The sequence below is a fragment of the Babylonia areolata genome, chromosome 23 (assembly GCF_041734735.1).
Source record: "Babylonia areolata isolate BAREFJ2019XMU chromosome 23, ASM4173473v1, whole genome shotgun sequence".
Taxonomy (NCBI): Eukaryota; Metazoa; Mollusca; class Gastropoda; order Neogastropoda; family Buccinidae; genus Babylonia; species Babylonia areolata.
Genome location: NC_134898.1, coordinates 37,309,777 through 37,337,276, shown reverse-complemented (window position 1 = coordinate 37,337,276; position 27,500 = coordinate 37,309,777). Strand labels below are relative to the sequence as shown.

Below are 27,500 nucleotides of genomic sequence, written 5' to 3'. Positions count from 1 at the left end.
GCTTCCGTCGTCAGAATCGTGGTATTCTTTGTCAACATTCACCTCTTCAGTGTAAGAGCCTTCCGCTTGTAATATTTTGATGGTGGTAATTGGGGTGAAACGCTGTTAACGTCGTCTCTTTCGCCGTTCGTATGGAGAGAGTTAATGCAGCATGTACACTGACTCAGGGCTGCGTCTTCTTCCCACTGTTAATTAATGCATGTTTTGAAAATCATTCGTCAGACGGCACTGACAACAAAACACGTCTTCAGAGTCTTTCAGTTTGAGCAAGACAGACGTGTACTAGCAAGTTTTAAAAATTGATATTCACTTTCTCTATACAAGTATATGTGTACAAAAAGTGCTTGCAGTCTCAAATCATTGTGTTTACCCGTTTCTTGTGTTTTAGTTTTTATAGCGTCCTTCAAATTTCCTTTGATGGGTGCTACTTACAAACGAAATGAATCTCAGTCCAAGTTATACACGCACAAATACAACTGAGACATGAGCAACCGCAAGAGACTCGCGTTATTCATTCATTTATCCCTTTTTTTTCTCTTTTTTTTTTTTTTGTATTTGTTTTTTACGCGCGTAAGTGAGGTACAGTCCTCTGTAAGAATGCGTGAATGAGGGAGTGCGTGGTTTATGATTAGTGTTTGGAAGGTGTTGGGGAATGAGAAGGGACCTGAGGGTGTGTGTGCGGAGGGGGGGGGGAGAGGGAGACTTGACGAGGGGTGTGTGCTACTGTGGGTGTGTACACGATTTTACTTTTTTTTTTTGTGCGCGATATGTGTGCGTGCGTCTGTGCGTCTGTATGAGTGTGTGCGTATCTGTGTGTACATTTCATTGATATATCTACCTATATATATATATATATATATATATGTGTGTGTGTGTGTGTGTGTGTGTGTGGTTTTATTTGCTGGATGCATTTATTTGTATATGTTGATGTGCGACAGTACATTGTCTTTGTGTGCGTGCGTGTGTTTGTTCATGTGTATGTATATGTGTGTGTGTGTGTGTGTGTGTGTGTGCGTCTGTATGTGCATTTCTTCTTTTTGTGGGGGGAATTGGTGGTGGAGTGGGGGGAAGGTAAAAGGGGGGAGTTCTATTTGTGTGATCGTTCTGTTTTGGGGTCGTTTTTCTTAATATCCCCCCCCCCCCCCAACCCCCCCAAAAAAAAGAAAATAGAAAAGAAAAACAACTATCTCATGACTCTCTTACCATAGGCAATTTCTTCACACGCTTTCATATAAAACAACACATCAAACACTGAAGTCACAGGCCTGTAGAACCTTTATTTGTATGTACGCGCATGCGTATGATATATGTATTGCACAATTTTACCACCACTTATCTAGTTATTTTATGAAAGCACCGTGACATGCAATGAGCATTGAAACACACACCCACACACACACACGCACACACACACACACACCCACAAAGAGGCAAACAGCCAAGATCGCTTCCAGGAAGACGCTTCCCAGAAACAAAAGGTAAAAACAGTGTGTACGTTAAAACACATCAGTCACTACTACTACTACACAACCACCAATGTGACTCAACTTCACAGTACAGGGTCTCTGCTGGTGTGTGGCCTCCTGGTGAACCAACACTGACAGTTAATACCCTGTGGACTGCCGACGCTTGGACTAATACGACAGACGAACCCAGGACTGGCTGTTTAGGGGGGTGGGGATGGGGGTGTGTGGGGAACTCCAAACAAGTGGAGTGGGAGTGGTGGTAATGCCAGTGAAGGAGTGCAGATGATGGGGCAGCCTTTAAAAAATAACACACCAAAAAAAACCCCCAAAAAACCAAATAAAAACAGTGATAGGCTGCAAATTGTCTCAGAAGGAAAATGAAAAAAAATTATTTCATGAGAAAAAAATAAATAAATAAAACCACACACACACGTGCGCACACACACACACAAACACGCTGCCTACAGGTAGTGCAGGGCCTTCTTCACACTGTGACCATCAGGCACACAGCAGGCGGGTCCTGGCGATGCTGGGCCGGCGCACTTTCTGCAACACATCCACACAGAAAACTAGGTCAGGTCAGGTCAGGTCAGGTCAGGTCAAGAAGAGTTGCACCATGGAGAGAGATACGAGGCTGGAGGGGGAGGGCATAATCAAGACAATTCAGTACTCAAATTCTGCAGGGACAAAGCAAAGAAATTCAATTCTCAAATTCTGGAGGGAAAACAATCATGAAAATCAGTTACAAAATTCTGTAGGGCACATTCTGGTAAATTCGGTTATCATATTCTGCTGGGCATGATAAAAGCTTTCATTTGTCAAATTCTGGAAGGCAAGTTCCATACACTACACTCAATTTTCAAAATTGATTAGTTAATGGTATCACACAATCAGTTGACATATAAATGAATTCTGGAGGAACATGATAAAGCAATTCAGTTATCAAAAACTGAACCCAACCCAGACTATAACCATGAAATCCTTAACCATTAAAGGGGAAGAAGAAAGCAGTTTTGGCTGCCCTAGTGTTCAGCTGCTCACTGTAACCAAGAACAAACATCAGTTTTTACATTGGTCAGGACAACTGAACATATTTTACATAGAAATGCGCCTTATAAATATCATCATCATTACTAATATCATTATCATCATCATCACTGTCATTATCATTGTTAAAAGTTTAATTATTACTATTATTATCATTATCATTATCAACATCATCACCGTTATCATTGTTATTATCATTGTTAAACCCTTAACCCCTAGGGGCAGAGTTTTTACCTGCCCTTGAGTTCAGTTGCTCACCATAACCATGGTGACAAATCTATGGTTCAGTGTCAGTTGCTCAAGGAGGCATCACTTTGTTCGGACAATACCATATATACCCTACACCACATCTGCCAGGTGGATGCCCGATGGCAGCACGGCGAGTCAGGCCTGGAGTGCATGCTGTGCATATGATGTATATTTGTGTTCCTCCTATCAAAGTGGATTGCTTCTACACATTTATTGCCAGAGAACAAAACTTATGTTGCCATGGGTTCCATTTTCAGTGCAAAAAGCGCGTGCTGAATAAGCGTATATCATATGTCATGACTGACTATGACCAACAGAACAGCAGACGAGGAAACTGCTGTCCCAATTATCTGGGCTAGAATTTGATTATTGTGGAGAGTGTCTTGCCCAAGATACATCCCCACTCTCTCGGCCCAGATGATTTTAGGACAGTCGGTGTTGGGATGGTTTCCAAAGGCCAACTAACCCCCCAAGGCTGCAGCACTAAGAGCCAGCGCAAATTCTGCCTCCTTGTTTGAGAGTCACAGTCCTTCCCAAAAGACCAAGATGTAAATGACTTCCCATTACAATGGAGAAACCATTGATAATACAGCTCTGACTTTGCTGTTGGCCCCACTGTAAACTTACGCACAAGCGATAAGGAGGAGGCAACTCACCATGGTGAAGGCAAAGGGCCCAATGTCCTCAAAGTAGCGCCTCATAGCCTCGCGGATGTCTGCCGGAGTGATGACCGTGTCCCAGGAGACGTCTAGCGTGGTGGCTGGACCACTCTGCATCAACACAGCAGAGGGAGAGAGAAAATTGATTTCTGAAACTCATCAAGCACAAATAATTGCTTGAGTGTGTGCAGGTGTCAATACACACAAGTATTATGTATGGGAGTGCATGTGCACCCATACATACACAGGAGTGCATACACACCTATATATATGTATAGTTCAACAACAAACACACAAATTGTTTCTTTTTTTTCAGAAATAAAATATCCATACGAACCAAAACTTCACATCCATACATCCTAACAAAACAAAACACCCTCCTACAACCCCGCCCCACCCCCCTACCCCTCCTAAAAAAAAAGTCACAATTCAAACAAAACCAAAAACAACAACAAAACTAATACCCCCCCACACCCCCCACACTCCTTCACCTTCTTCCTTTTCTTCTTGAGGCGAGCAGCAGCAGCAGCAGCAGCAGCAGAGGCGCTGCCACTACCTGAGGCGGTGGGGGAGGTGAGTGACAACCCCCCTCCTCCTCCTCCCCCAACACCTCCCCCCGTCATCAGCCCGGTACCCCCGCTGGTGGGCGTCAAAGGTGTGGTGGCTGCATTGCCGGTGGTGGGGGTGGTAGCCCCAGTCACATTGATAGGGGTGGCTGGGTTGGTGGTGGTGGTGGTGGCGGCGATTGAGGTCGTTGCAGCAGTCGTGACGGAGATCAGTGACGCTGCCAGCGCCGCCGCCGTCGTCATTCCCTGGTGACTGTTGTTGGTGGTGGCAGTGTTGTTGTTGTTGCCTGCAGCTCCGGGGGTAGGGGTGGTGGGGGGGCTCTGGAAGCCGCCACCCTCCACCTGGGTAGACAGACAGACAGACAGACTTCCTGTTGAAGTTTTTCTTTTTTTTTCTTTTTAATAAGAATTATGTTTAGGTGTGTGGGGAGGAGGATATATATGTTAAACAGTTTCAGGATGCATTAACATACATAAACAAATGAACAAATGAGCAAGCAAATAAACGAAACTGTCCAAGGACAATTGTGAGAACATTCTGAAAATGAACAAAAAATGACAATGTTTGCTGACATGAAAATGATATTAAAAAACAACAACAACAACAACAAAAAACAACAGCAACAAATCCACACTGCGTAAAAAAACAAAAAGACAGGAAACTGAGAAGCAAATTAAAAAAAAAAAAACACACCCAAAAAAACAGAAAGACAGACATAAAACTGAGTGACCTGAAATTGACTAAGCACATAGGGTAATGCTGCTGGTCAGGTACTTGCCTCACAGATAATGTGTGGCTGTACATATATATATATATATATATATATATATATGGATTATATATATATATATATATATATAGAGAGAGAGAGAGAGAGAGAGTTAGGACAAATCCATATATATATATGGATTTGTCCCAACAAAGTGACACCTCCTTGAAGAAACCAAATCCGAAACTGAAACTGAAAGTGAAGATTCAAAGATTCAAAGAATCTTTTTGCCCCTTTTGGAGTGTAGAGGATACAATAACAATACATACTTATTGAATCACAACTTCAGTCCAAAGATGTCTCCAAAACACGCAAAAACGCACAGCCACGCTTGCACACATACACACTTGCGCGCGCTAATGATAATGATTTGCAATAAAACAAATCAAACTTAAACATACTGATAAGTATGTTTTAGATGTAACAAAAGTCATACACCCTTTCCAAGTTTTATGAATTTACTTAAATTAAGTTGTGTTTTCTTCCCAGCACTGAATAAATTGCATAAACCAAACACTGACATATGTGATTCATATTTATTTGGTATCAATCTGTTTCGAATTACAGTATTTTGGGGACATTCTTAAACAAAATAAAATTCATCCCCAATTCAGTACCCATCTAACATTCCCGCAAATTCTGTTTTTTTCCGTTTTCGCCTTCTCTTCCTCCTAATTCGATATGCAGTTTATCATTACTGTAAAGATTTGTCCGAACGCAGTGACGCCTCCTTGAGCTACTGAAACTGAAACTGAAACTGCAAAGAAACTTTATCAAGAGATATATGTAAGTACCTTGGCCGGAGAGCCGGTGCCGGCCCCAGCAGCTGCCTTGGCCTGTGCGGTGAGCAGGGAGGCGGTGTAGAGGTCGTGGTAGTTGTGCTGCACGTGCGCCATCATGCGCTTCTCCGGCTGGCAGGCCACTGCCCGCCCGTCTTGCTTCACGATCAGCGACAAGTCCACGATCTGGAACCACACACCAACCAAGGGTGACGGGTGCAACAGCCAAGTGGTTAAGGCACTGGACTTTCAATCTGAGGGTCCTGGGTTTGAATCTCGGTGACAGCACCTGGTGGGTACAGGGAGAAGATTTTTTCTGATCTCCCAGATCAATATATGTGCAGACCTGTTAAAGCCTGAACACCCTTTGTGTGTATATGCACGCAGAAGATCAAATACATGCATTAAAGTTCCAGTAGTCCATGTCAGCATTCGGTGGGTTATGGAAACAAGAACATATCCAGTATGCACACCCCCGAAAATGGAGTATAGCTGCCTGCATGGCAGAAAAAATAAACAACATGGTCATACACTTAAAATGTTACATGTTTATCTGAGTGTGTATGTGTGTGTGCCTGAAATCTGATTGAATGACACTGGAAACAAACGATGAGCGCCCAATGGCAGCCGTCAGTTGGCTCTACCCAGGTAGGCAGCCTGTTGTGCAAATGACCCTGAGTTTGTAAAGCGCTTAGAGCTTGGTCTCTGACTGAGGATAGGCGCTATGTAAGTATCCATATAATAATGACGATGATAACAATGATAATAATAACAATAATAATAAGGGTGATGCTCTTCTATCAGCTTTGGTATGCTGTGGCTCTTTTTGGCCTGTGTTTTTGTTATAATATATGTATGTTGTGTTCCATAATCTACTGCCCGGCTTGTAACCTGTATTCATATGTCACAGACTTTGCTACACTTAATTTCTCTTCCTGACATGATAAAAAAATTATTCTGATTGATAGATGATTAACTTTTTGAAATCATTTTTTATGTCAGTGCAATTTTATAACATCCCTTCAACCTTTTTGGCTTTCGCTTCCTATTTGCCCGGCAGTTTTCGGCTGCAGAGGGTTATAAATTAACAAAAAAATTCTAGCACGCCAACTACTGCAAAAAAGTATATACAAACATAACTCGTGCTTTTCTGACAGAAAAAAAATCATGATAGTTTCAAGCTTATTTAACACAGTGGTTAGCAAGAAATGAACCATAAAATGTGAGATAAATGAATTTCACATACTTTCTGAATGTCATATGTCATAGATAGCTTATCTAAGCAGCTGAAATGAACCAAGAAAATAAAAACCAAAAACTAAATATGTCTCCCATAACTTATTGTGTGACACAGTCATGAATTATAATCCGAAGCTCTGGTAATCCCACACATTTTCAACCCATCATTCGCTCCCAGTTTCCTGGCAAACAGTATAGTAAAAATGTAGCCAACAAACCGTTTCTTTTATTAGTTTTTAGTTAGTCTGCTGTTCTGATGTTAATTTTTTTGGGGGAAAAAGCTATGTATTTCAAAATGTTTTTTTCAAATTTTATTAAAGTCAGCTAGTTATGTCTTAAATAGTCTAGTTGATTGTTTATTGGAGGTCCCCACATCATCCTCTTTTCAATTAATAATCTATGGAAGTACTGCATAAAATATATGATTATTGATTAATTTTCTGTCCTTATCCCGCTACCTCCACTCCCCCTCACACACACACTCTTCCAATATTATGTTTTTCTTTCTCCACTCACTGACACTCACCCTCTCCATTTTACATTTTGTACTCTATCTTTTCCACCTTCTGTTCTCTCTCTCTCTCTCTTCCTTCCTCAATCCCCCCCCCCTCGCCTCCCCCACCCCCCCACCTCTTCTCCCCACCCCCCTCCACCTCAACCGCCACCTTTTCAGTTGAATATTTCTTCCCCTGCCACTGATTTTCACAAATGATGATTTCTAATTGATGATGATAATAATCATCATTATGACAGAAATAATAATCATTATTATCATAGAAATAATAATATACAAATAATAATAATAATGATAATATTATTTATTTTCAGTCTAATATCATCGTCTTAAATGAACAGACTATAAATAAATAAATAAATAAATGAGTGAATGGTGTTGTGATGGTCACAGTTGGACACGTCTGACTGTCTTACCTGAGCCACGGTCTCATAGGCCAGGTAACTGATGACCTCCAGGCCCTGAGGGTTGGGCTTGATGTCCATGTTCAGTCCCACCATCAGCCAGTCCTTGAAACGCTGGGACTTGTATCGACGACCTGAAAACATTAGTCACCCTTTTTATTTGAGCTTTTGTTGTTGTTGCTGTTGTTGTCACAACAGATTTCTCTGTGTGAAATTCAAACTGCTCTCTCCCCAGGGAGAGTGCATCACTACACTAAGAGTGCCACCCATTTTTTTCATATTTTTTCCTTCTTGCAGTTTTATTTGTTTTCCTATCCAAGTGGATTTTTCTACGGAATTTCGCCAGGGACAACCCTTTTGTTGCTGTGGGTTCTTTTACATGTGCTAAGTGCATGCTGCATACGGGACCTCGGCTGATCGTCTCATCTGAATGATTAGTGTCCAGATCACCACTCCAGGTCTAGTGGAGGGGGAGAAAATACCGGTGACTATGGGATTCCAGTGCGCTCAGATTCTCTCGCTTCCTAGGCAGACACGTTACCACTAGACCATCACTCCACTAGGCATCTTTCACAAGAGAAACAATCTTAACTCTTTTGCTGCCAAGTCCCTGTGTGGAAAAAAACATTCCTCAGTGCCAGATATTTTCAGCTTGAAACTCTCAGTCACATGGAGGGGGAAGGGGGGTGGGGGGGGGGGGGGGGTTATTTCCTATTGTTTGGAAAAGATGGCTGCAGCTGTCAAGCTTTGTTACAATGTGAAAAATGGTCCTTGAAAAATGACCCTTTGAAAAAATGGTCCTTGAAAAATGACCCTTTGATGCTGTCTAGAGTTGCCTATGTCAGTGAACTGCATAGTCGACTTAAAGCGCCTGTGGTAGTAAAATGGTTAACCAGAAAAAACAACTATGATGAATAAAATTAAGAAAAACAAAACAAAGTAAACCTGAAAAATATTCATCCACCAATCAGCATTTCTTTAACTAAACCCGACAAACATTCAAAACAACAACAAACAAAAAAAGATTATCCACTGCATTACATTTCTTTTACAACACTGACAACCTGAAAAACTCATATTCATTCTTTCTTCTATATTGTTTTCCACCACAGTTTCAAGGTTAGCAAGAGACTTGGTGAAATAGACCCATGGTGTCTTGTCAAGTGTATCTTCTTTTGTCAGTTCAGACGCTTGTTGACTTGTGTTGCGTTGCACTGTGTTGTTTTACTGTCTTAACACACTATACGGACACTACAGAACAAACACACGATTGCCTCATTGGGTATGTGACTCGAAATTAAAGAAAGTCAAAGTTGACCTGACTTGACTTCTTCTTTCAATAATGTCCAAAGGTCGTTGCCAGCGTTTACTGACATGTATAACAGGTAGGCAGTCATACTCTCTTTTTGGAGGGTGCATGCTGGGTATGTTCTTGTTTCCTTAACCCACTGAACTCTGACATGGATTACAGTATCTTTAACGTGTGAATTAGATTTTCTGCGTGTGCATACACACGAAGGAGGTTCAGGCACTAGCAGGTCTATAATCGTGTTGACCTGGGGGATCGTAAAAATCTCCACCCTTTACCCACCAGGTGCCATTACCGAGATTCGAACTGGAGACCCTCAGGTTGAAAGTTCAACGCTTTTACCATTGGGCTATTGTGCACTTGACGAAGCAGGCTTACCAGGTGCCATTACTGAGATTCGAACTGGAGACCATCAGGTTGAAAGTTCAACGCTTTTACCACTGGGCTATTGTGCACTTGATGAAGCAGGCAGGACAGGGACAGGCACTTACTGAAGTTGGCTTGCCGGGCTTCGCAGAACTCTTTGTACTGCTGAGGATCCAGATTACGGGACATCAGTTCTGCTCTCTGCACAGCAAGAGGATTTTTGGGGTTTACTGATGTGAGTGTTCTGGCACACACTACACCTTCATATCAACCCTCACAAGCATGTACACACACACACACACACATGCACACGCGCACACACACTGCACACGCATGCGCATACATACACTTTAATTTTAATTCTCATGTATATGTACACACACACACATTAACACACACACACACGCACATGCACACACATACACTTTAAGTTTAATTCTCTCTCACACACACACACACACACACAAACACACAGGATCTCAGACCTGCATGTATACATACACAGGCACACACAGACATACACACACACACAAACACGTACACACATGCACACATGCACACACACACACACACACACACACACACACACACAAACACACAGGATCTCAGACCTGCATGTATACATACACAGGCACACACACACACACACACACACGCACACACACACACACACACACACACAAGCACGTACACACATGCACACATACAAACACGTACACACACACACACACACACATACACACACACAAATGGTTCTGACTGAATTCCATTCATTCTAAATGAAGATCAGAAGCACTTTCTGTTTTCTGCCATCACAGAAGCCAAAAATCATAGAACCAACCAAGTTGTGCCAACAGTATGATAGCAAATTAAATAAAACACAGAAAGACCTGAACAGTAAGTATCAAACAGAAAAATATAAACACATCCTGAGAGTCAAAACAATCTAAATTCCACAGAAAACGGTACCCATACCAAAGACTAGATGGACATAACTCATGGAAATTTTCTTTTCACCTGTTTGAAATTACCCCCAAAAAGGAAATGTAACAGCACTTGATTTTACCTTGTATGTGACAATATCCTACAGCCAACACTGCTATTATCAATGTGTGTACAGAAGACTTGATATTCATATCAATGAAGTGCTGTTCTATAGCGCTGTTCCCTCAGCAGAGAGGCGCTTTACAAATCAAAAATAACTATAAAGAAACAACTTACACTGCTCCTGCCATATGTATTACTCGGATGACCTATCTGCTGTCTGTATTTTCTATCTATTGTCTTCACTTCTTTTCTCATTTGTGCATCAAAAATCAATCTTAAAAATCAGTTACGCCAAGACTAATTTTGCTCTGCTAGTGGTACATATATTCTGTTTTACTTAACATATGTTTTGTTTTACTTGACAAATATTACTAATCAGTGCCATTACAGAGACTTTCGACAATCCCAAGCATATATGTGTGTGTGTGTGTGTGTGTGTGTGTGTGTGTGTGTGTGTGTGTGTGTGTGAGTGTGTGTGTGTGTGTGTGTGTGTGTGTGTGTGTGTGTGTGTGTGTGTGTGTGTGTGTGTGTGTGTGTGTGTGTGTGTGTGTGTGTGTCTCTGTGTGTGTGTGTGTGTGTGTGTGTGTGAGTGAGTGTTTTCCATTCCTAAACATCCACCTCTACCCCATTCCGATAATCTGAAATGAGTTTTGACTTTTTTTCTTTTTACCTTTTTCTTTTTTTTTTTAGTTGATACATTTCTACATCAAATATTCATGTTTTTACTGTTCATATTACAATGTGATAACCTAATTCACTGTGATGGTGTAATATTCTTGGTTCCTTCCCTGTTACACCCTTTCCCCCACCAGGGATCATGTGAGTCTGATTTTTTTTTTTCACTTTGGCTTTGAATGCGATTTATCCTCATGATGAAATGACTGCTATTTATTTCTTCTTTTTTTTTTTTTTAAATACTTTTCACTTTTTGTTCCTCTCTTATGAGGAGCTTGAAGGCAAAGTTCTCTGCTCTATGTTTTTCAGACATTAACTCACTCAGTACGGCCAGTCCTCTCTTCTCCTCTACACAGACCCCTCGGATGTCCAGTGGGTGTCTGAATGGCCCAACCTTTAGCTTCCGTCGTCAGAATTGTGGTATTGTTTGTCAACATTCACCTCTTCAGTATAAGAGCCTTCCGCTTGCAATATTTTCATGGTGGTAATTGGGGTGAAACGCTGTTAACGTCGTCTCTTTCGCCGTTCGTATGGAGAGAGTTAAAGGGACAGATTGGCAGATTGATTATAAATTCTCTCTGACTGGTGGTTTCACCAGCATCAAGTTATGGACAAGAAAACAAACAGTGGCTGATCTTCTTCGTTCGTAGGCTGCGACTCCCATGTTCACTTGTACATACGAGTGGGCTTTTATGAGTGTGACCGTTTGTACCCCTGTGATGTAGGCAGCCATACTCCGTTTTCAGGGGTGGGGGTGCATGCCAGATATCTTCTTGTTTCCATAACCCACTGACATGGATCATGGGTTCTTTAACATGTATGACCATTTTTGTTGTTGTTTGTTTTTTGTTGTTGTTTTTACCCCGCCATGTAGGCAGCCATACTCCGTTTTTGGGAGTGTGCATGCTGGGTATGTTCTTGTTTCCATAATCCACCAAACTCTGACATGGATTACAGGATCTTTATTCTTCTGTAAGCGTATACACACAAACTGGGTTCAGGCATTAGCAGGTCTGCATGTATGCTGACCTGGGAGATCAGAAAAATCTCCACCCTTTACCCCCCACCAGATGCCGTGACCGGGATTTGAACCCGGGACCCTCAGACTGAAAGTCTAACGCTTTAACCACTTGGCTGATGCGCCCGTGCATTGGCTGATGATAGTTACCACCAGCCGTTCGTGCTTGACTGTATCCACACTCTGGTCCTCGAAGAGTGCTACCAGTTCACCTGCAACAAAAAGACGCATGCAAAAACATTAACGTACTTGTATTTGTATTGTATTTGTATTTCTTTTTATCACATCAGATTTCTCTGTGTGAAATTCGGGCTGCTCTCCCCAGGGAGAGTGCGTCGCTACACTACAGCGCCACCCATTTTTTTTTTTTTTTTTCCTGCGTGTAGTTTTATTTGTTTTTCCTATTGAACTATTGAAGTGGATTTTTCTACAGAATTTTGCCAGGAACAACCCTTTTGCTGCCATGCGTTCTTTTATGTGCGCTAAATGCATGCTGCACACGGGACCTCGGTTTATCGTCTCATCCGAATGACTAGCGTCCAGACCACCACTCAAGGTCTAGTGGAGGGGGAGAAAATATCGGCGGCTGAACCGTGATTCGAACCAGCGCACTCAGATTCTCTCGCTTCCAAGGCGGACGCGTTACCTCAAGACCATCACTCCATTTGTAAGGGCACGTGGCAGACGGCAGTAATGTGCCTCACAAAAAGACAAAGACAGTAACAGAAGTATTTATATAATATCATACAGCACTGAATCTTGTGCAGAGACAAATCAAAGTGCCTCACATAACACACATGCACAGAAAAGATCTTGATTTGTATGAGGGAAGCGATTCTCACTGAAGTGACAGATGCTGAAAGTGAAACTGAAAGAAACAAAATCTACATCTGTATGAAGGAATGTCAAACTGAATGAAACAGTGAGTCTAACAAAGGTGATTCCTGTCACTAGAAAGTTTGGCGCCAACATTAATGAAGCAAAAACTGTGTATAATAATAATAATAATAATAATAATAATAATAATAAAAAGGACATTTGGTACTCCCAGTCTAATGATACAAAAGCCCTGGGCGTTTACAATAAAAAATGCAATGACGTGCACATACTAAAAACACACAAATACACCCGCACGCACAGATCATCCCGTTCCAACTCCATCCCACAAACACACACCCACTCCACACAAGATGCAGACACACACATGTCTGCGCAGGCATGCACATCCCAATCGTTCAAGGCATATGAACATATGTACGTTTAAAAATAGTAAAAACACTGGAAGTAAAAAAAAATATTGTATCTCTATTGACCTGTGACAGTGAATGGAAGAAGACCTGATCTGGAAGGGTATGGGAGAAAGGGTGTAAAGGTAAAAGTGGGTGGTGTGTGTGTGTGTGTGTGTGTGTGTTTGTGTGTGTGTGTGTGTGTGTGTGTGTGTGTGTGTGTTTTGTGGGGGGGGAGGGGGAGGGGGGGGGGGGGGTCTGAGGTGTGTGTGTGTCTGAATCTTCAAATCCAGTTCACAACTCTTCCAGTCAAAACCATGTATAAATGTATCTGCATCTAACATGCATTCATTCATGACTTAATCATTCACAATGACACATGTCTCAAATCTTATCAGCGTGACCTAAACAAAGTTAGGTACCATTCAAACAGAGATAAAACTTCAAATAAAAAAGTCTGCAATCAGTTATTTTGAGTATGATTCTCCCAAGATGCCTTTGTTTTTTGTTGTTTTTTGTTGTTGTTGTTGTTTTTATATGTCTCTAGCTCTCTGGATCAAAGATGTAATTCTCTTTGCTCACATCAAACTGGGGCAGTCAGCATTCTATCTACAGCTTCGTTAAAAGTCTATCCCCCCCCCCTCTCTCTCTCTCTGAAATCAGATACTTAATGTTAAAGTATCTACAACAACTGATGCAAAACTTGTCCTCTTCAGTCCACTGAAAGTCTGTAAAAGTAATAATCAAAGTCAATGAATTTAAAGGAAAAAATAAAAGGAGGAGAGAAGGAGAAAAGAAAAAAAAAGAGGAAGAAAAACAGGAAAAAACAAAAGAAAGGAAATAAAGAAACAAGCAAGCAAAATGAAAGAGGGAAAAAAAAGAAAAAGAAAGAAAGGAAAAGCAAATGAACAAATGAAGAAACTGAAAGAAAGGAAAGAAGGAAGAAAGGACAAAATCATTGTCTCTGTACATTTGACTGAAATATACGGATGCACTTACATGCAGTGCCTGTCGTCCGTCAGAGATAAAAACTCTCTGAGCGCTTTACAAACACAGAGTTGTTTGCACAACAGGCTGCCTGCCTGGAAAGAGCCGAAAGAGAACTACTTTCTGGGGGTGCTCATCATTCAGTTTCCTGTGCCATTCAGTCAGGCTTCAGTCACACACACACACACACACACACACACACACACACACACACACACAAACACACATGCGCACACACACACACACACACACACACACAAACACACATGCGCACACACACACACACACACACACACACACACATGTATACATATACTGTCCTCACCAGTCTGGTCGATGCAGGACAAGAAGTCATAGCACATCTTGCGCCGTCGTTTCATGATCTGAGGCTTGGCATCCCCTGTTTAAATAAAATCAGCAACACTGCTCACTCACGCTCTCCCTCTTTGCTCAGACAACACACACACACACACACACACTCTCTTCACTACATTATATCACAGTCAAATCTCTGTCTGTTACATCATGTTTGAGATGTCACGTTTATTTTGCTGAATTATTTTATCTACACTATGTTTTATATTTCAATGTAGTTACTGAACTCATCCCGTTTATTTTGCTGAATTATTCTTATTTGATTTTATGTTTATTTTCTACACAAACTTAGGGGTAGGCTCTCAAGGCCTGACTAGCACATTGGGTTTACGAAATGGTCAGGCATCTGCTCTTCTTCCTCTAATTTTTTTTATTTTATTTTGTATTTTTTTCAAACAGACGAAGTGTAGTATTTATGGATCAGTCTACATGCTTTGACACCTCTTTGAAATAAAACTGACCTGCTGACATGATGTGCAAATATGCATTTCAAGTATCTTTTCATCCAACTGTTCAACTGAATTAAAAATATGGAAAACGTTTATGTGATTAGTTCTGGATAGTGTACTCACAAAACTGTTTACCTGGATTAAAAAAAAAAAAAAAATCATCGATTTTTAATCAATTTTTTGTTACATAAACAAATTACTTTGAAAGTTACTGCTGCTTGGCATGATGTTAACATTCTGAAGGCCCGAAACATACACACATACATGCAAACAAATGCAGACACAGAATACAAACATGCACTGACACATTCTTGCATTAACAATGTGTCACAGCACATCATATGACATCACATCACATCACCGTATTTTGTTATTTTACATTATACTGCAATGTTTACATGGTTTATAAGTATTACAATGCATAAACATTTCCATATATAAACATGCTCAAATGCATTTTTAGCATTTGTTCTGTCTTTGAGCAGCGCAATGCTTACATGGTTTATAAGTACTGCAACGCATAAACATATACATATACACACATGCTCAAATGCATTTTTAGCATTTGTTCTGTCTTTGTCTTGCACATCACATTTTTCTTGTTTCTCTCATTCTTTCTACACAGCAGTCTGAGAGGCAGAACAAATGATGATGCTGTGAATTCCTCTCTGTCTGTCAATATCTGCAACCTTCTTCATCCATATTTCTACATGCCTGTGAGACATGGACCTTGACAGCTGAACCAGAGAATAAGATACAGGCCTTAGAGATTAAATGCTTCCGGAAGATCCTTGGCATCACATACAGGGACCACACCACAAACGATGAAGTGCGTAGAAGTCAAGCAAGCTTCTGGGCCACAAGATGATTTACTGACCACTGTAAAGAAAAAAGGAAACGGAAGTGGTATGGCCATGCCTCGCATTCATCAGGACTGGCCAAGACCTTCCCGCAGGGAACAGTGCAGGGAGCAAGGAGAAGAGGCAGGCAGAAGAAGAGACGGGAGGACGACATCTCAGAGTGGACACAGGTCTAACCCTGAGTGACAGCCAGAAGGACAGACGGCTGACCACCGGGGATGGAGGGGGCTGGTTGCCAAACATGTGTTACCCCCACGGTCTATGAGACTTCGGGACAGACAGATCACTTAACAGTGGAAAGACATAAAACTGAGGACTACACATATAGAAGTGGCGCTGTGGGAGAGTTGGTTAGTTGTTGGACTTCGAATCTAGCGCTCACCAGAGACCAGGGTTCGACGCCAGATTTCCGCATGGCGTTGTGTCCTTGGTAAAGGCACTTTTCTTGGAATTTCCTCACTCCACCCAGGTGTGAATGGGTACCTGACTTGGGTTGGGGAAGTTTAAAATGGCTGGAGGAGGAAATTGGGCCCCGCCTTCCAATACCGAGCCCTGGACACAGTGGATATGAATTCACTGACTTCCTATGCCCAGCCCTGGACACAGTGGATATGAATTCACTGCCTTCCTACGTTGAGCCCTGGACACAGTGGATATGAATTCACTGCCTTCCTACGTTGAGCCCTGGACACAGTGGATATGAATTCACTTCCTTCTTATGTTGAGCCCTTGACACAGTGGATATGAATTCACTGCCTTCCTACGTTGAGCCCTGGACACAGTGGATATGAATTCACTGCCTTCCTACGTTGAGCCCTGGACACAGTGGATATGAATTCACTGCCTTCCTATGCCCAGCCCTGGACACAGTGGGTATGAATTCACTGCCTTCCTATGCCCAGCCCTGGACACAGTGGGTATGAATTCACTGCCTTCCTATGCCCAGCCCTGGACACAGTGGATATCAATTCACTGCCTTCCTATGCCCAGCCCTGGACACAGTGGGTATGAATTCACTGCCTTCCTATGCCCAGCCTTGGACACAGTGGATATGAATTCACTGCCTTCCTATGCCCAGCCTGAGACACAGTGGATATGAATTCTCTGCCTTCCTATGACCAGCCCTGGATACAGTGGATATGAATTCACTGCCTTCCTATGCCCAGCCCTGGACACAGTGTATATGAATTCACTGCCTTCCTATGCTGAGCCCTTGACACAGTGGATATGAATTCACTGCCTTCCTATGTTGAGCCCTGGACACAGTGGATATGAATTCACTGCCTTCCTACGTTGAGCCCTGGACACAGTGGATATGAATTCACTGCCTTCCTACGTTGAGCCCTGGACACAGTGGATATGAATTCACTGCCTTCCTATGCCCAGCCCTGGACACAGTGGATATGAATTCACTGCCTTCCTATGCTGAGCCCTGGACAAAGTGGATATGAATTCACTGCCCGGCTGGCTGTAAAAGTCTATGGGACCTTTGACCTCTTTTTTTCCCCTTACACACACATAAGGAAGTCATAGTCACATAGTCATTCAGATGAGACGATAAACCGAGGTCCCGTGTGCAGCATGCACTTTGTGCACGTAAAAGAACCTACGGCAACAAAAGGGTTGTTCCTGGCAAAATTCTGCAGAAAAATCCACTTTGATAGGAAAAACAAATAAAACTGCACGCAGGAAAAAATACCCAAAAAATGGGTGGCGCTGTAGTGTAGCGACACTCTCTCCCTGAGGAGAGCAGCCCAAATTTCACACAGAGAAATCTGTTGTGATAAAAAGAAATATAAACACAAATACAATACAAAATTCAGTAAAACCCTCACCTATCTCTGAGAGATCCTCCTCATCCAGCCCTGACCCTTTGAGCGTGGCCACCTTCAGGTCTTTCAATTCCAGGTAGCGCAGTAAACGACGCAGTTTCACCTGCACACGTCGACAAGTACTTTTTTTTTTTTTTTTAAATCACACTTCTATTCACCTTTGTTTCCAACTTCCTTCAACCCTGTTTCCGTCCAACTTACCGTTCCACCCCGACTCTACCCCTCCCACTCCCCCACCCCGTCCTCTCCTACCTTCTAAATGATAACCTTCAAATGTAAAAATCAATACTCTAACAAAATGTCTAAAATCACAAGCATGTGTGATGAGACACTGAACAAACTTCCTCTCACACTGCCTTAATGCCCCACACAACCAACATAAAAAAGGAATTGGGGGGGGATGATGGGGGTGGGGTGGGGAGAATATCTGCATAGTTTTTGAAAAAAAGATTTCCACAGTATCTATGGGTACGGCTGTGGTTTTACAGAGGAAAATACATTGCTCAGATTTTTTTTTTTTTTTTTTTTGAGGGGGGGGAGGGGGGGGGGCAGGGGGGGGGGGATGTATACAGTTTAAAGACAAGATTTCCACAGTATATATGGGTAGGATGCACTTGTAAACTGTGGTGGTTTTATACAGAAAGGAAAATGCATAGTTCTGAGAGTGTGAGGGGGTGGGTGGGATGGAATACATTCAATTTAGAAACACAATTTCCACAGTATCTAAGGGTACACTGTAGTTAAAAACTGCAGTGGATTTATATAGACAGGAAAATACAGAGTTCGAGAGGAGACTGTCATCATTATTGACGGTTTTATACAGTGTGTGATCCGGAGGAGGGTGTGTGTGTGGGGGGGGGGGGGGGGGGGGTGGGGGGGGGGGTGTACACATCAGCCAACAGCACATACACAGTACCCATGGTTCCATGCACAGGATAAAGTAACAGTTTGGCCAGAACAGAATAGGTAAAATCAATGTTTTATTCTGTAAGGCATGTATGTTGATTAGCTAGCAAAACATGCATCATCAGTGGTAGCTTTTACTATTTTTTTTTTTTTTCAATATAACCTGTAAAATTATCTGCCTGATACAATGGACAAATTAAGTGTCTCACCTAGTCTCTGCATTTGCCAAGAATCACCCCATCCCCCACACCCCCTCCATCCCAGCTCCATTTCTCATACTGTAGTGTGAAGATACAGATCAGCAGAATCTCAACAAGCAGAGTGACCTCATTTCTGTGGTATCTACATATATCTACAGTGAAGATAAACATCCCGGTTCAGCCAGGAGAATGTCTGCAATGTCCATGGTGCTCTAAACACTGTTGGCAACACACTGACCTTGTCCTTGCGCAGTAAGAACAGCATCTCTTCCAACCCTATGAACCGGCTCCCTCTCATGGTCGCCACCTCGGCGGCTTGAACCAACTGGAACATGCAGACATACACACACACACACACACAGACACACACACACAAATGTGTACACACACACACACACACACACACACAAGATTTACATATCTCAATTGACCTGTCATCTTGTTATGGCATGGAGGATTTCAGAAAACAAAATAATCAAAAACACAACTAAACAAAGAGGGAGAGGAGGGGGAGAGAGAGAGGGGGGGGGGGGAGAGGGTGCAGAAGAAAAGAGACGGTAAGATGGGCAGATTTCAAGTACATGCTGACCTGCACAAGTGTAAAAATATGTGCATCTATGCACCTTTCTCTGTGTGTGTGTGTGTGTGTGTGTGGTGTGTGTGTGTGTGTGTGTGTGTTGTGTGTGTGTTGTGTGAGTGTGTGTGCCTGTATAACTGTACACAAGTGCGCACATATGCATGCATACCTGTATGCATGGGCGCCTTACCCGTGTCAAAACAAAAATATGAACATTCGAATGATTCTATTAACAATCCTTTAGACGAAATCCAATCAAGATTTCTCACCAGAGATCCCATTTGTTGATGCACAATCTCCTCAACCAACACTGCCGATTCAGTCAGTGTTCGCCGACAATCACCAAATCCATACCTGAGGAAAACAAAAAAACAAAAACAAAACTGAATAGATGATGAAATCACGTCACTTCCAACACTTTAAAAAAAAAAAAAAAAAAAAATCAACAGAAAAAACAAACATGCAAAAATAACATGTCACTTGTGTGTGTCAGTCTATCGTCTCAACTGTGATCAGGCAAGCGCATGAGCGGAGACAACTCTTGCATCTTTCAGTCACTGAAATAAAAATTCAGGAGTTGTCTCCCATAGTACTTGGCTTGCGTCCTCTCCATGAGGACTGAGAGAGAAGAGAAGAGATGTGGGGAAGTGAGCTGAGAAAGAATGAAAGAATGAATGAAATTATGGAAGAAAGAAAGAAAAGAAAAGAAAAACACATACTTTCACAGTGGCACACACTCCCTCAGTCTCTGACAGCTAAATATATACAAATGAAAGCTGCACAAATCTGCAGCCATCAGATTTTTTTTTGATTTTTTTATTGTGTGGTCAAACAAATCTTGTATGCATCAAATATGTCTCTCAGTGTGTGTGTGTGTGTGTGTGTGCGTGCGCGCGTGTGTGTGTGGAGAAAGAGCGACAAAGAGAGAGAGACACACACACACCTATCTCTTTGTGTGTGTGTGTGTGTGTGTTTGACATCAAAGTCAACGACGAAAAGCTTAAAACAGTCCACAGCTTCAAATATCTGGGAGCAATCGTGTCAGATGAAGGATCTAAACCAGAAGTACTCTCGAGAATTGCCCAAACAACAACGGCACTCAACAAGCTGAACACCATCTGGAACAACAAAAACATCGCTCTCAGCTCAAAAATCAGACTGATGCGTTCCCTGGTTATATCAATATTGCTCTACGCCTGCGAGACTTGGACCCTGACTGCAGACATCGAGAGAAGAATCCAAGATGTCGAGATGAGATGCTTTCGTAGACTACTTGGCATCTCCTACAGAGACCACATCACTAACACGGAAGTGAAGAACAGAATCCAGCAAAGTATTGGACCCTACGAAGACCTTCTGTCCATAGTGAAAAAACGCAAACTTAGGTGGTATGGACACATCTCCCAATCATCTGGTCTTGCCAAAACGTTCCTGCAAGGCACCGTACAAGGAGGCAGAAGGAGAGGACGGCAGAAGAAGAGATGGGAAGACAACATCCGGGGGTGGACAGGCTTGACGCTCGGTGACGCCCTGAGGAAATCAGAAAACCGTGAAGAGTGGAGAGGGGTGGTGGCCAGGTCAGCAGCGGTGCCCCAACGGTCTGAACCCAGACTACGGGAGAGGTGAAGGGGTGAAGGTGAAGGTGTGTGTGTGTGTGTGTGTGTGTGTGTGTGTGTGTGTGTGTGTTTCAGTTTCTCATTCCCTCAACAAGCCATGATGACATGAGGAAAAGTTCATAATATATATATTTTTATATAATGTAGCTGTAAAATACATCTTTGACTACTAAGCATGTGTGCATGAGTATACCAGTCCATTCATGGCACTAGATATAGTAAAAGCATCCAGTTCCTCCAATCTGGGTATGTTCACTTTTTTTTCTTTTTTTGGTTTGTTTGGGTTTGTTTTTTTTGTGTTTTTTTTGCAATTTCCAAGCTAGAAAAAAGTTTGCATCTGTATGCGTGCGCACACACACACACACACACACCATTTATCAACAAACATCAAGAAGTGCACAGTGCAGACCGTCCTCCTCCTGCAATTTCCAAGCTAGAAAAAAGTTTGCATGTGTTTGCACACACACACACACATGCATACATACACACACGAATGCACGCACACACACACACACACGCACACACACACACACCACACACACACACACACATTGCCAATTCCATCCGTGCATAAATCATAACACCGGCCATTCCCAGCATGCAAGAACATGCCACCAGAACTGACAAGCGTTGACTGTCATGTCATCATGACATGCGTCAAACAGCTGACAGACCCTGCCACAACAACAGGAGAGGGACTTTGTCACCTTTATCACTCCACTGCAAGATACAGAAATCCTCATCCTCCCTCCCTCCCACCCAGGTTGCAACCGAATCACACCGAGACAGGCACGATACATGTCAATCAAAGAAACTACATAAAAGAAAAAAAAAAGAAAAGAAAAGAAAAAGAGCAAAGCTCTTTCCATTAATGCCATAGCTTGTGCTGAGGCCTTCACAAGCCGCATGTACTCTTACAATGCACTACATCTTAATTCATCCAACTGGAAATCAATTGCACATCCACAGGCCCTGTTGTCGCTCGCCCTACACAATCGACAATGTCTCTTTTTCTTTTATTTTGCCTTGGGAGTACTGGCTGTGAACGGTGGGATAATCGGGAAAAAGGGATGTGTGTATTTTGATTGTGTTTTGATTTTTCCCCTTCCTTTGGGTCATTTTTGCTTCTTTAGCTTTTTTCCCTCTTTAATGCCCTCTGTCCTGATAGTTATTCCCTAACATACATTGGTCCAGCTGGCAAACCATACACTGAACACTGGATCAGGAGTCTAATGCCCTCTCTCCTGATAGTTATTCCCTAACATACATTGGTCCAGCTGGCAAACCATACACTGAACACTGGATCAGGAGTCTAATGCCCTCTCTCCTGATAGTTATTCCCTAAAATACATTGGTCCAGCTGGCTGGCAAACCACACACTGAACACTGGATCAGGAGTCTAATGCCCTCTCTCCTGATAGTTATTCCCTAACATACATTGGTCCAGCTGGCAAACCATACACTGAACACTGGATCAGGAGTCTAATGCCCTCTCTCCTGATAGTCATTCCCTAACATACATTGGTCCAGCTGGCAAACCATACACTGAACACTGGATCAGGAGTCTAATGCCCTCTGTCCTGATAGTTATTCCCTAACATACATTGGTCCAGCTGGCTGGCAAACCACACACTGAACACTGGATCAGGAGTCTAATGCCCTCTGTCCTGATAGTCATTCCCTAACATACATTGGTCCAGCTGGCAAACCATACACTGAACACTGGATCAGGAGTCTAATGCCCTCTCTCCTGATAGTCATTCCCTAACATACATTGGTCCAGCTGGCAAACCATACACTGAACACTGGATCAGGAGTCTAATGCCCACTGTCCTGATAGTTATTCCCTAACATACATTGGTCCAGCTGGCTGGCAAACCATACACTGAACACTGAATCAGAGTCCAATCCCCAACCGACTTTACCACTGTGGTTCCACAAAGCAACTGTGCTGCAGCATCTAATCATGGATTCACCCAACCCCTTTAGATCCTTCCTTGAAACTGAATGCCATATGATTAAAAAAAAAAAAAAAAAAAAAAAAAAAAATCACTGGCCAAAATTAAATGCCAGTGGGAATCAAATTTAATCATTCTAACTTGTGTCAAATATAATGACAACGATGACAAAAAAAACCCACCACCACCAAACAACTAATCACCAGATTGAAAATGCTTATGCATCTGCGTATCAAAGTGGGGGAAAACATGGAATGCTGGTGGCGACATGGCTCTCTCTCTCTGTCTCTCTCTCTCAATTTTGCCTGAAGTCAGCGCTGATGAGTTTCAAATTTCAAAGATATGCACATTCTCATCTTGAAATAAAATGATGAGCAAAAAACTTTAATTGATGGAAGTGGCAGAAATTGTAGTGTTCATTTTTTTAATTTTTTTTCCAGGGTGGGGGTGGGGGGTGAGGGTAGGTATTTCAATCTAATTTTCTACCAGTGAGAAGTGCATGCTCGATGCAAAAGTGCAGGGGAGAGGTAGTGGCGGCAGGGGTGGTAGAAGGGGAGGTACAACAACACACATGCTGTTTTCGATTCAATAACTTTTGTCTTTGATGCGTTACGTTGTTGGAGCCTGGTCGGCTAGATAATACACACATGGGGGAAAGGGGGTGGGGGTGGAGGTGGAGGTGGGGGGTGCGTGGGGGTGGGGGGGGAGGGGGGGTGGTATTGTAGCTTGTGCGTTTCTACACAACATGTTTGTAATTCATAATGATTTTATAGAAGCATTTCTTGTTCTGTTATTGTGTTTCTTTATATTCATGCTATTTTACAAAGTGTGCGTGTGTGTGTGCGTGCTGGAGGGTAAGGGGTCTTGGGTGTGTGGGGGGGAAATGTGCCCGCTGTGTTGTGTTACTTGCTTGTGTGTTTTTAGCTTTACGCATTGCTGTTTTATATTTTGTCGAACATTTGTCATGTTGCGAGTGTGCTGGACTTGGCTGTTGGCCGAGATATTGTGAATGGTGAGCGACGAGCCTGTGGAAGCACAATTTAATTTCCAAATGGATGCATAAAGTTATATTGCATTGTATTGTACTGCTGTCACTGCGATGGTGGTCCTGCATCTTGGCCGGCCAAACAGCTGATCCGTCACACAAAATACTGCTCCAGTCAACAGATGCTGTTCTCTCACAAAGATCGGGTTTTTCTATAATCATACTGCTCTGTTCTTACAACGTTGATAATACAACCACGTGTGAACAAACCCGGTTTGGGATTTTATTTATTTATCTATTTATTATTATTATTATTATTATTATTCTTATTAATATCCTTATCATTATTATATTATCAGTGTTGCTGTTATTATTATCATTATTATCTTCTTTTTTTTTCTAAGAGGTTGATCATACACCTTTGATGTTGATGTTCTTTTCACAGAAACAGCACGGCCCGCGCAATGTCTTAAAAAAAGAAAAAAAAAAAGAAAGCAACAAAAGGCTGACGTACGCTAGCGCCTGGCTAAGGTCTGTCACGTGCCCTGTGGGCTTCCGACAAGCGTGCGAGTTGAACAAGAAACAAAGTACCGCCACTCTTGCCAGTCAAAGGCACATAACTCAAACCAAAAAGCTGCTGGTGCCGGCGCGCGCGCGCGCGTGCCTGTGCATGTACATGTGCGTGTGCGTGCGCGCGTGTGTCTGTCATTGCTCTTTTCCTCCTCGTGCAGTTAGTTTGTCACCTGCAGTTAGGGCGGATCCAAAAACACTGGGTAGGTATTAACAACCAAACAAAAACAACAACAAAAAAGCGTGCGTTAATCATTTCCCCCTCCAGGCTAACAAACGAAGAGGTGGAGGAGGAAAAGACGGAGGATGTGGGAAGTTTAAAGGGGGGTGGTGGGTGGCGGGCGGGTGGGGATGGAGAGTGGGTGTGGGGTGGTGGGGGGCAAGAGAAGAAGAAATAGAAAGAAATAAAAGAAAAGAAAAGAAAAAGAAAGGAAGGAAGGAGAAGGCGGAGGAGGAGGAGGAGAGTAAGAAAATAAAGAGAATGACGAGAGAGAGAAAGACGAGAGAGAAGGAGAGAGAGAGAAACAGAGAGAGAGAGAGAGAGAGAGAGAGAGAACGGAAAAGAAGGACTGACAACAACAACAGAGTCAGTATAAGGAAAAGCAAGTCCGACAGTCGCTGATACTAATAGGGCGAAGGGGGGCGGCCGGCAGTTGACGCATCATTGTGTTTCATCTATGTCACCCTCCCCCTACCCCCCACGCCCCTACTGCTGCGACGCCTATGTAGTGCGGCCTTTACACAGCCCTCAATAGTTCACTCCTTCCTGGTGGTGGTGGTGGGGCAGTGGAGTGGGTGGGTGGGTGACGACTGGTGATGTCAGCCAGCGACGCCACCCAACAAGAGGAAGTGGAACTTCAATCACCGACTACTACACCCCACCCGGGCCGCCGCCACGATGAGAGAGAGAGAGAGAGAGACAGACAGACAGACAGACAGACCGACCGACCGACAGACCGACAGACAGAGACAGAGACACAAACAGACAGGCACAGAGAGAGAGAGGCAGGGGCAGAAAGACAAAAAGAAAGATAGAGAAAGAGAGACAGAGACACAGAGACAGACAGAAACAGAGAGGCATACAGAGAGACAGAGACAGAAACACACACACACACACACACACAGATAGAGGGAGAGAGAGAGAAACACACACACACACACACACAGGGAGAGAGAGAAAGAGACCAGAGACTGTTCCTGGGGCATCCCACGGGTAGAGAGCCACCTTGCCTTGCCTTTAATTGCTTTCAAAAAAAATCTGTTTAAAAAATAAAATAAAAAATTGTCCCTAGAACTTCCGTCTTCGGAAGCTTAAGTCCCTCCTATACTGTAGTAAAAGCCCTTCCTGACTTTCTCATTAAAATCCCCACCCCTCCACACACAAACCCTCTCCATTTTTTTTTAAAGGGGTGGGGTACGGGTGGGGGTACTGGGGAGGGTGGGGAAGAGATGAGGGGGGGCTGGTGGAGGGGGGGTCGGCGAGGGGGTGGGGGGGGGGGGGGGGATCTTCGTTGTTGGATTTCCGCCACGGATTGTTAGGTCGCACCCTTTTTTCTGATTTTTTTTTTCTTTTCCCGTGTGTGCATGTCTTTTTTCATTTTCATCCACTCACCCAGCCCCCCCCCCCCCCCCCCCCATCCCTCCCCCCCCCCCATCCCCCCCCCCCCCTCCCTCCACTCCGAAAGTCAAACCCGAAGACTTGCACATGCACAGTTTCAACCAGCCATCTGCAGGCTGCATACAATTGGCGGGCATGAAGAGACTTTTCTTTTCTCACCCCCTCTTTTCCTCCTCCTCCTCCTTTTACCCCCTCTCCTCTACCCCTATCCCTCAACACACCCCCTTCCTCGTTCTATGGGACATGGAGAAGCGGTAATTAACGGCACGGGTTTAAAAAAAGAAAAAGAAAAAAAGAGAAGAAGAAGAAGAAAGAAAACTAAAAAATAAATAAATAAATAAAGTTTTTAAAAAAGAAAGAAAAAAGAAAACTCTCTCTCTCTCTCTCTCTCTCTCTCAATGACAATTTTTTTTATTGGCAATCACCGTTTTACAGTTCTAGTGCCAAGGGGAATTATTCAAAGAAAAAGCAAAACGAAAAGTAAGGGGAAATAACAAGCAAATAAGTACATATATTCATAAACGCAAAAACACTCATACATTCACACCCACGACATAAATACAACATATTCCATATTACTCATACATAATACTAAATAATTCCAACATGTGACCATCCAACTTTGCAGCCGAGTTTGGTTATTTACCAACCTAAATTGAGTTATGGATCTTATATTTTACTCTTCATTATGTTTCTATCATGTTAAAACTATCTTTCGGTTAATCTTTTCCTTCTAATGTTATATGCCTCAAAATATTGGCGAGTGAAAACAGAAAGATTTCATTATTTGATGAAAGGATAGCTACTATATCATATCATATAATGCAAACGGATGTGTAAAGAATGTATAATCATTTCTAATAACACTGTATTCCTTGAAATGGAAAACAAAATGATCCTCATTTTCTAAATCCTGATGACACAACTGACACAAATCAACACTCTCACTACTTTGAATAAACTATGCTCTATCTGTATTTGGCCCTAAGGTCCTGGATCGAAATCGGATAAAAATTTGTCATTGTCATTGCTATTTTCTCTCTCTCTCTCTCTCACACACACACACACACACACAACATCGAGAGTTGAAGTTTCAAATGAAGTGTAACGACAGAAAAGAAATAGGGAGAGTGAGGGAGAAAGGTGACGGAAGGAAACAGATATGGAAAGACAGAGGTGGAGAGAGAATGGGGAATGAAGACAGAAAGGGCGAGATATAAGGGGAGAGAGAGA

At 42.7% G+C, this 27,500-nt stretch overlaps 1 protein-coding gene across 1 annotated transcript in view; it reads right to left on the bottom strand.

Annotated features, from left to right (window-relative positions):
• Nucleotides 1-1,268: 1,268 nt before the first annotated feature.
• Nucleotides 1,269-27,500, bottom strand: part of LOC143298028 (uncharacterized) — a 104,826-nt gene continuing 78,594 nt past the window's right edge. Inside the window, exons 3-13 of the mRNA XM_076610688.1 lie at nt 19,790-19,874; nt 19,182-19,268; nt 17,841-17,940; nt 14,647-14,721; nt 12,259-12,320; nt 9,494-9,569; nt 7,706-7,827; nt 5,552-5,722; nt 3,913-4,329; nt 3,419-3,532; nt 1,269-2,012 (exon numbers count right to left, since the gene is read on the bottom strand). Coding sequence (XP_076466803.1) covers nt 1,965-2,012; nt 3,419-3,532; nt 3,913-4,329; nt 5,552-5,722; nt 7,706-7,827; nt 9,494-9,569; nt 12,259-12,320; nt 14,647-14,721; nt 17,841-17,940; nt 19,182-19,268; nt 19,790-19,874 — 1,357 coding nt within the window. The 3' untranslated portion in view covers nt 1,269-1,964. The remainder of the gene's footprint in view (nt 2,013-3,418; nt 3,533-3,912; nt 4,330-5,551; nt 5,723-7,705; nt 7,828-9,493; nt 9,570-12,258; nt 12,321-14,646; nt 14,722-17,840; nt 17,941-19,181; nt 19,269-19,789; nt 19,875-27,500) is intronic.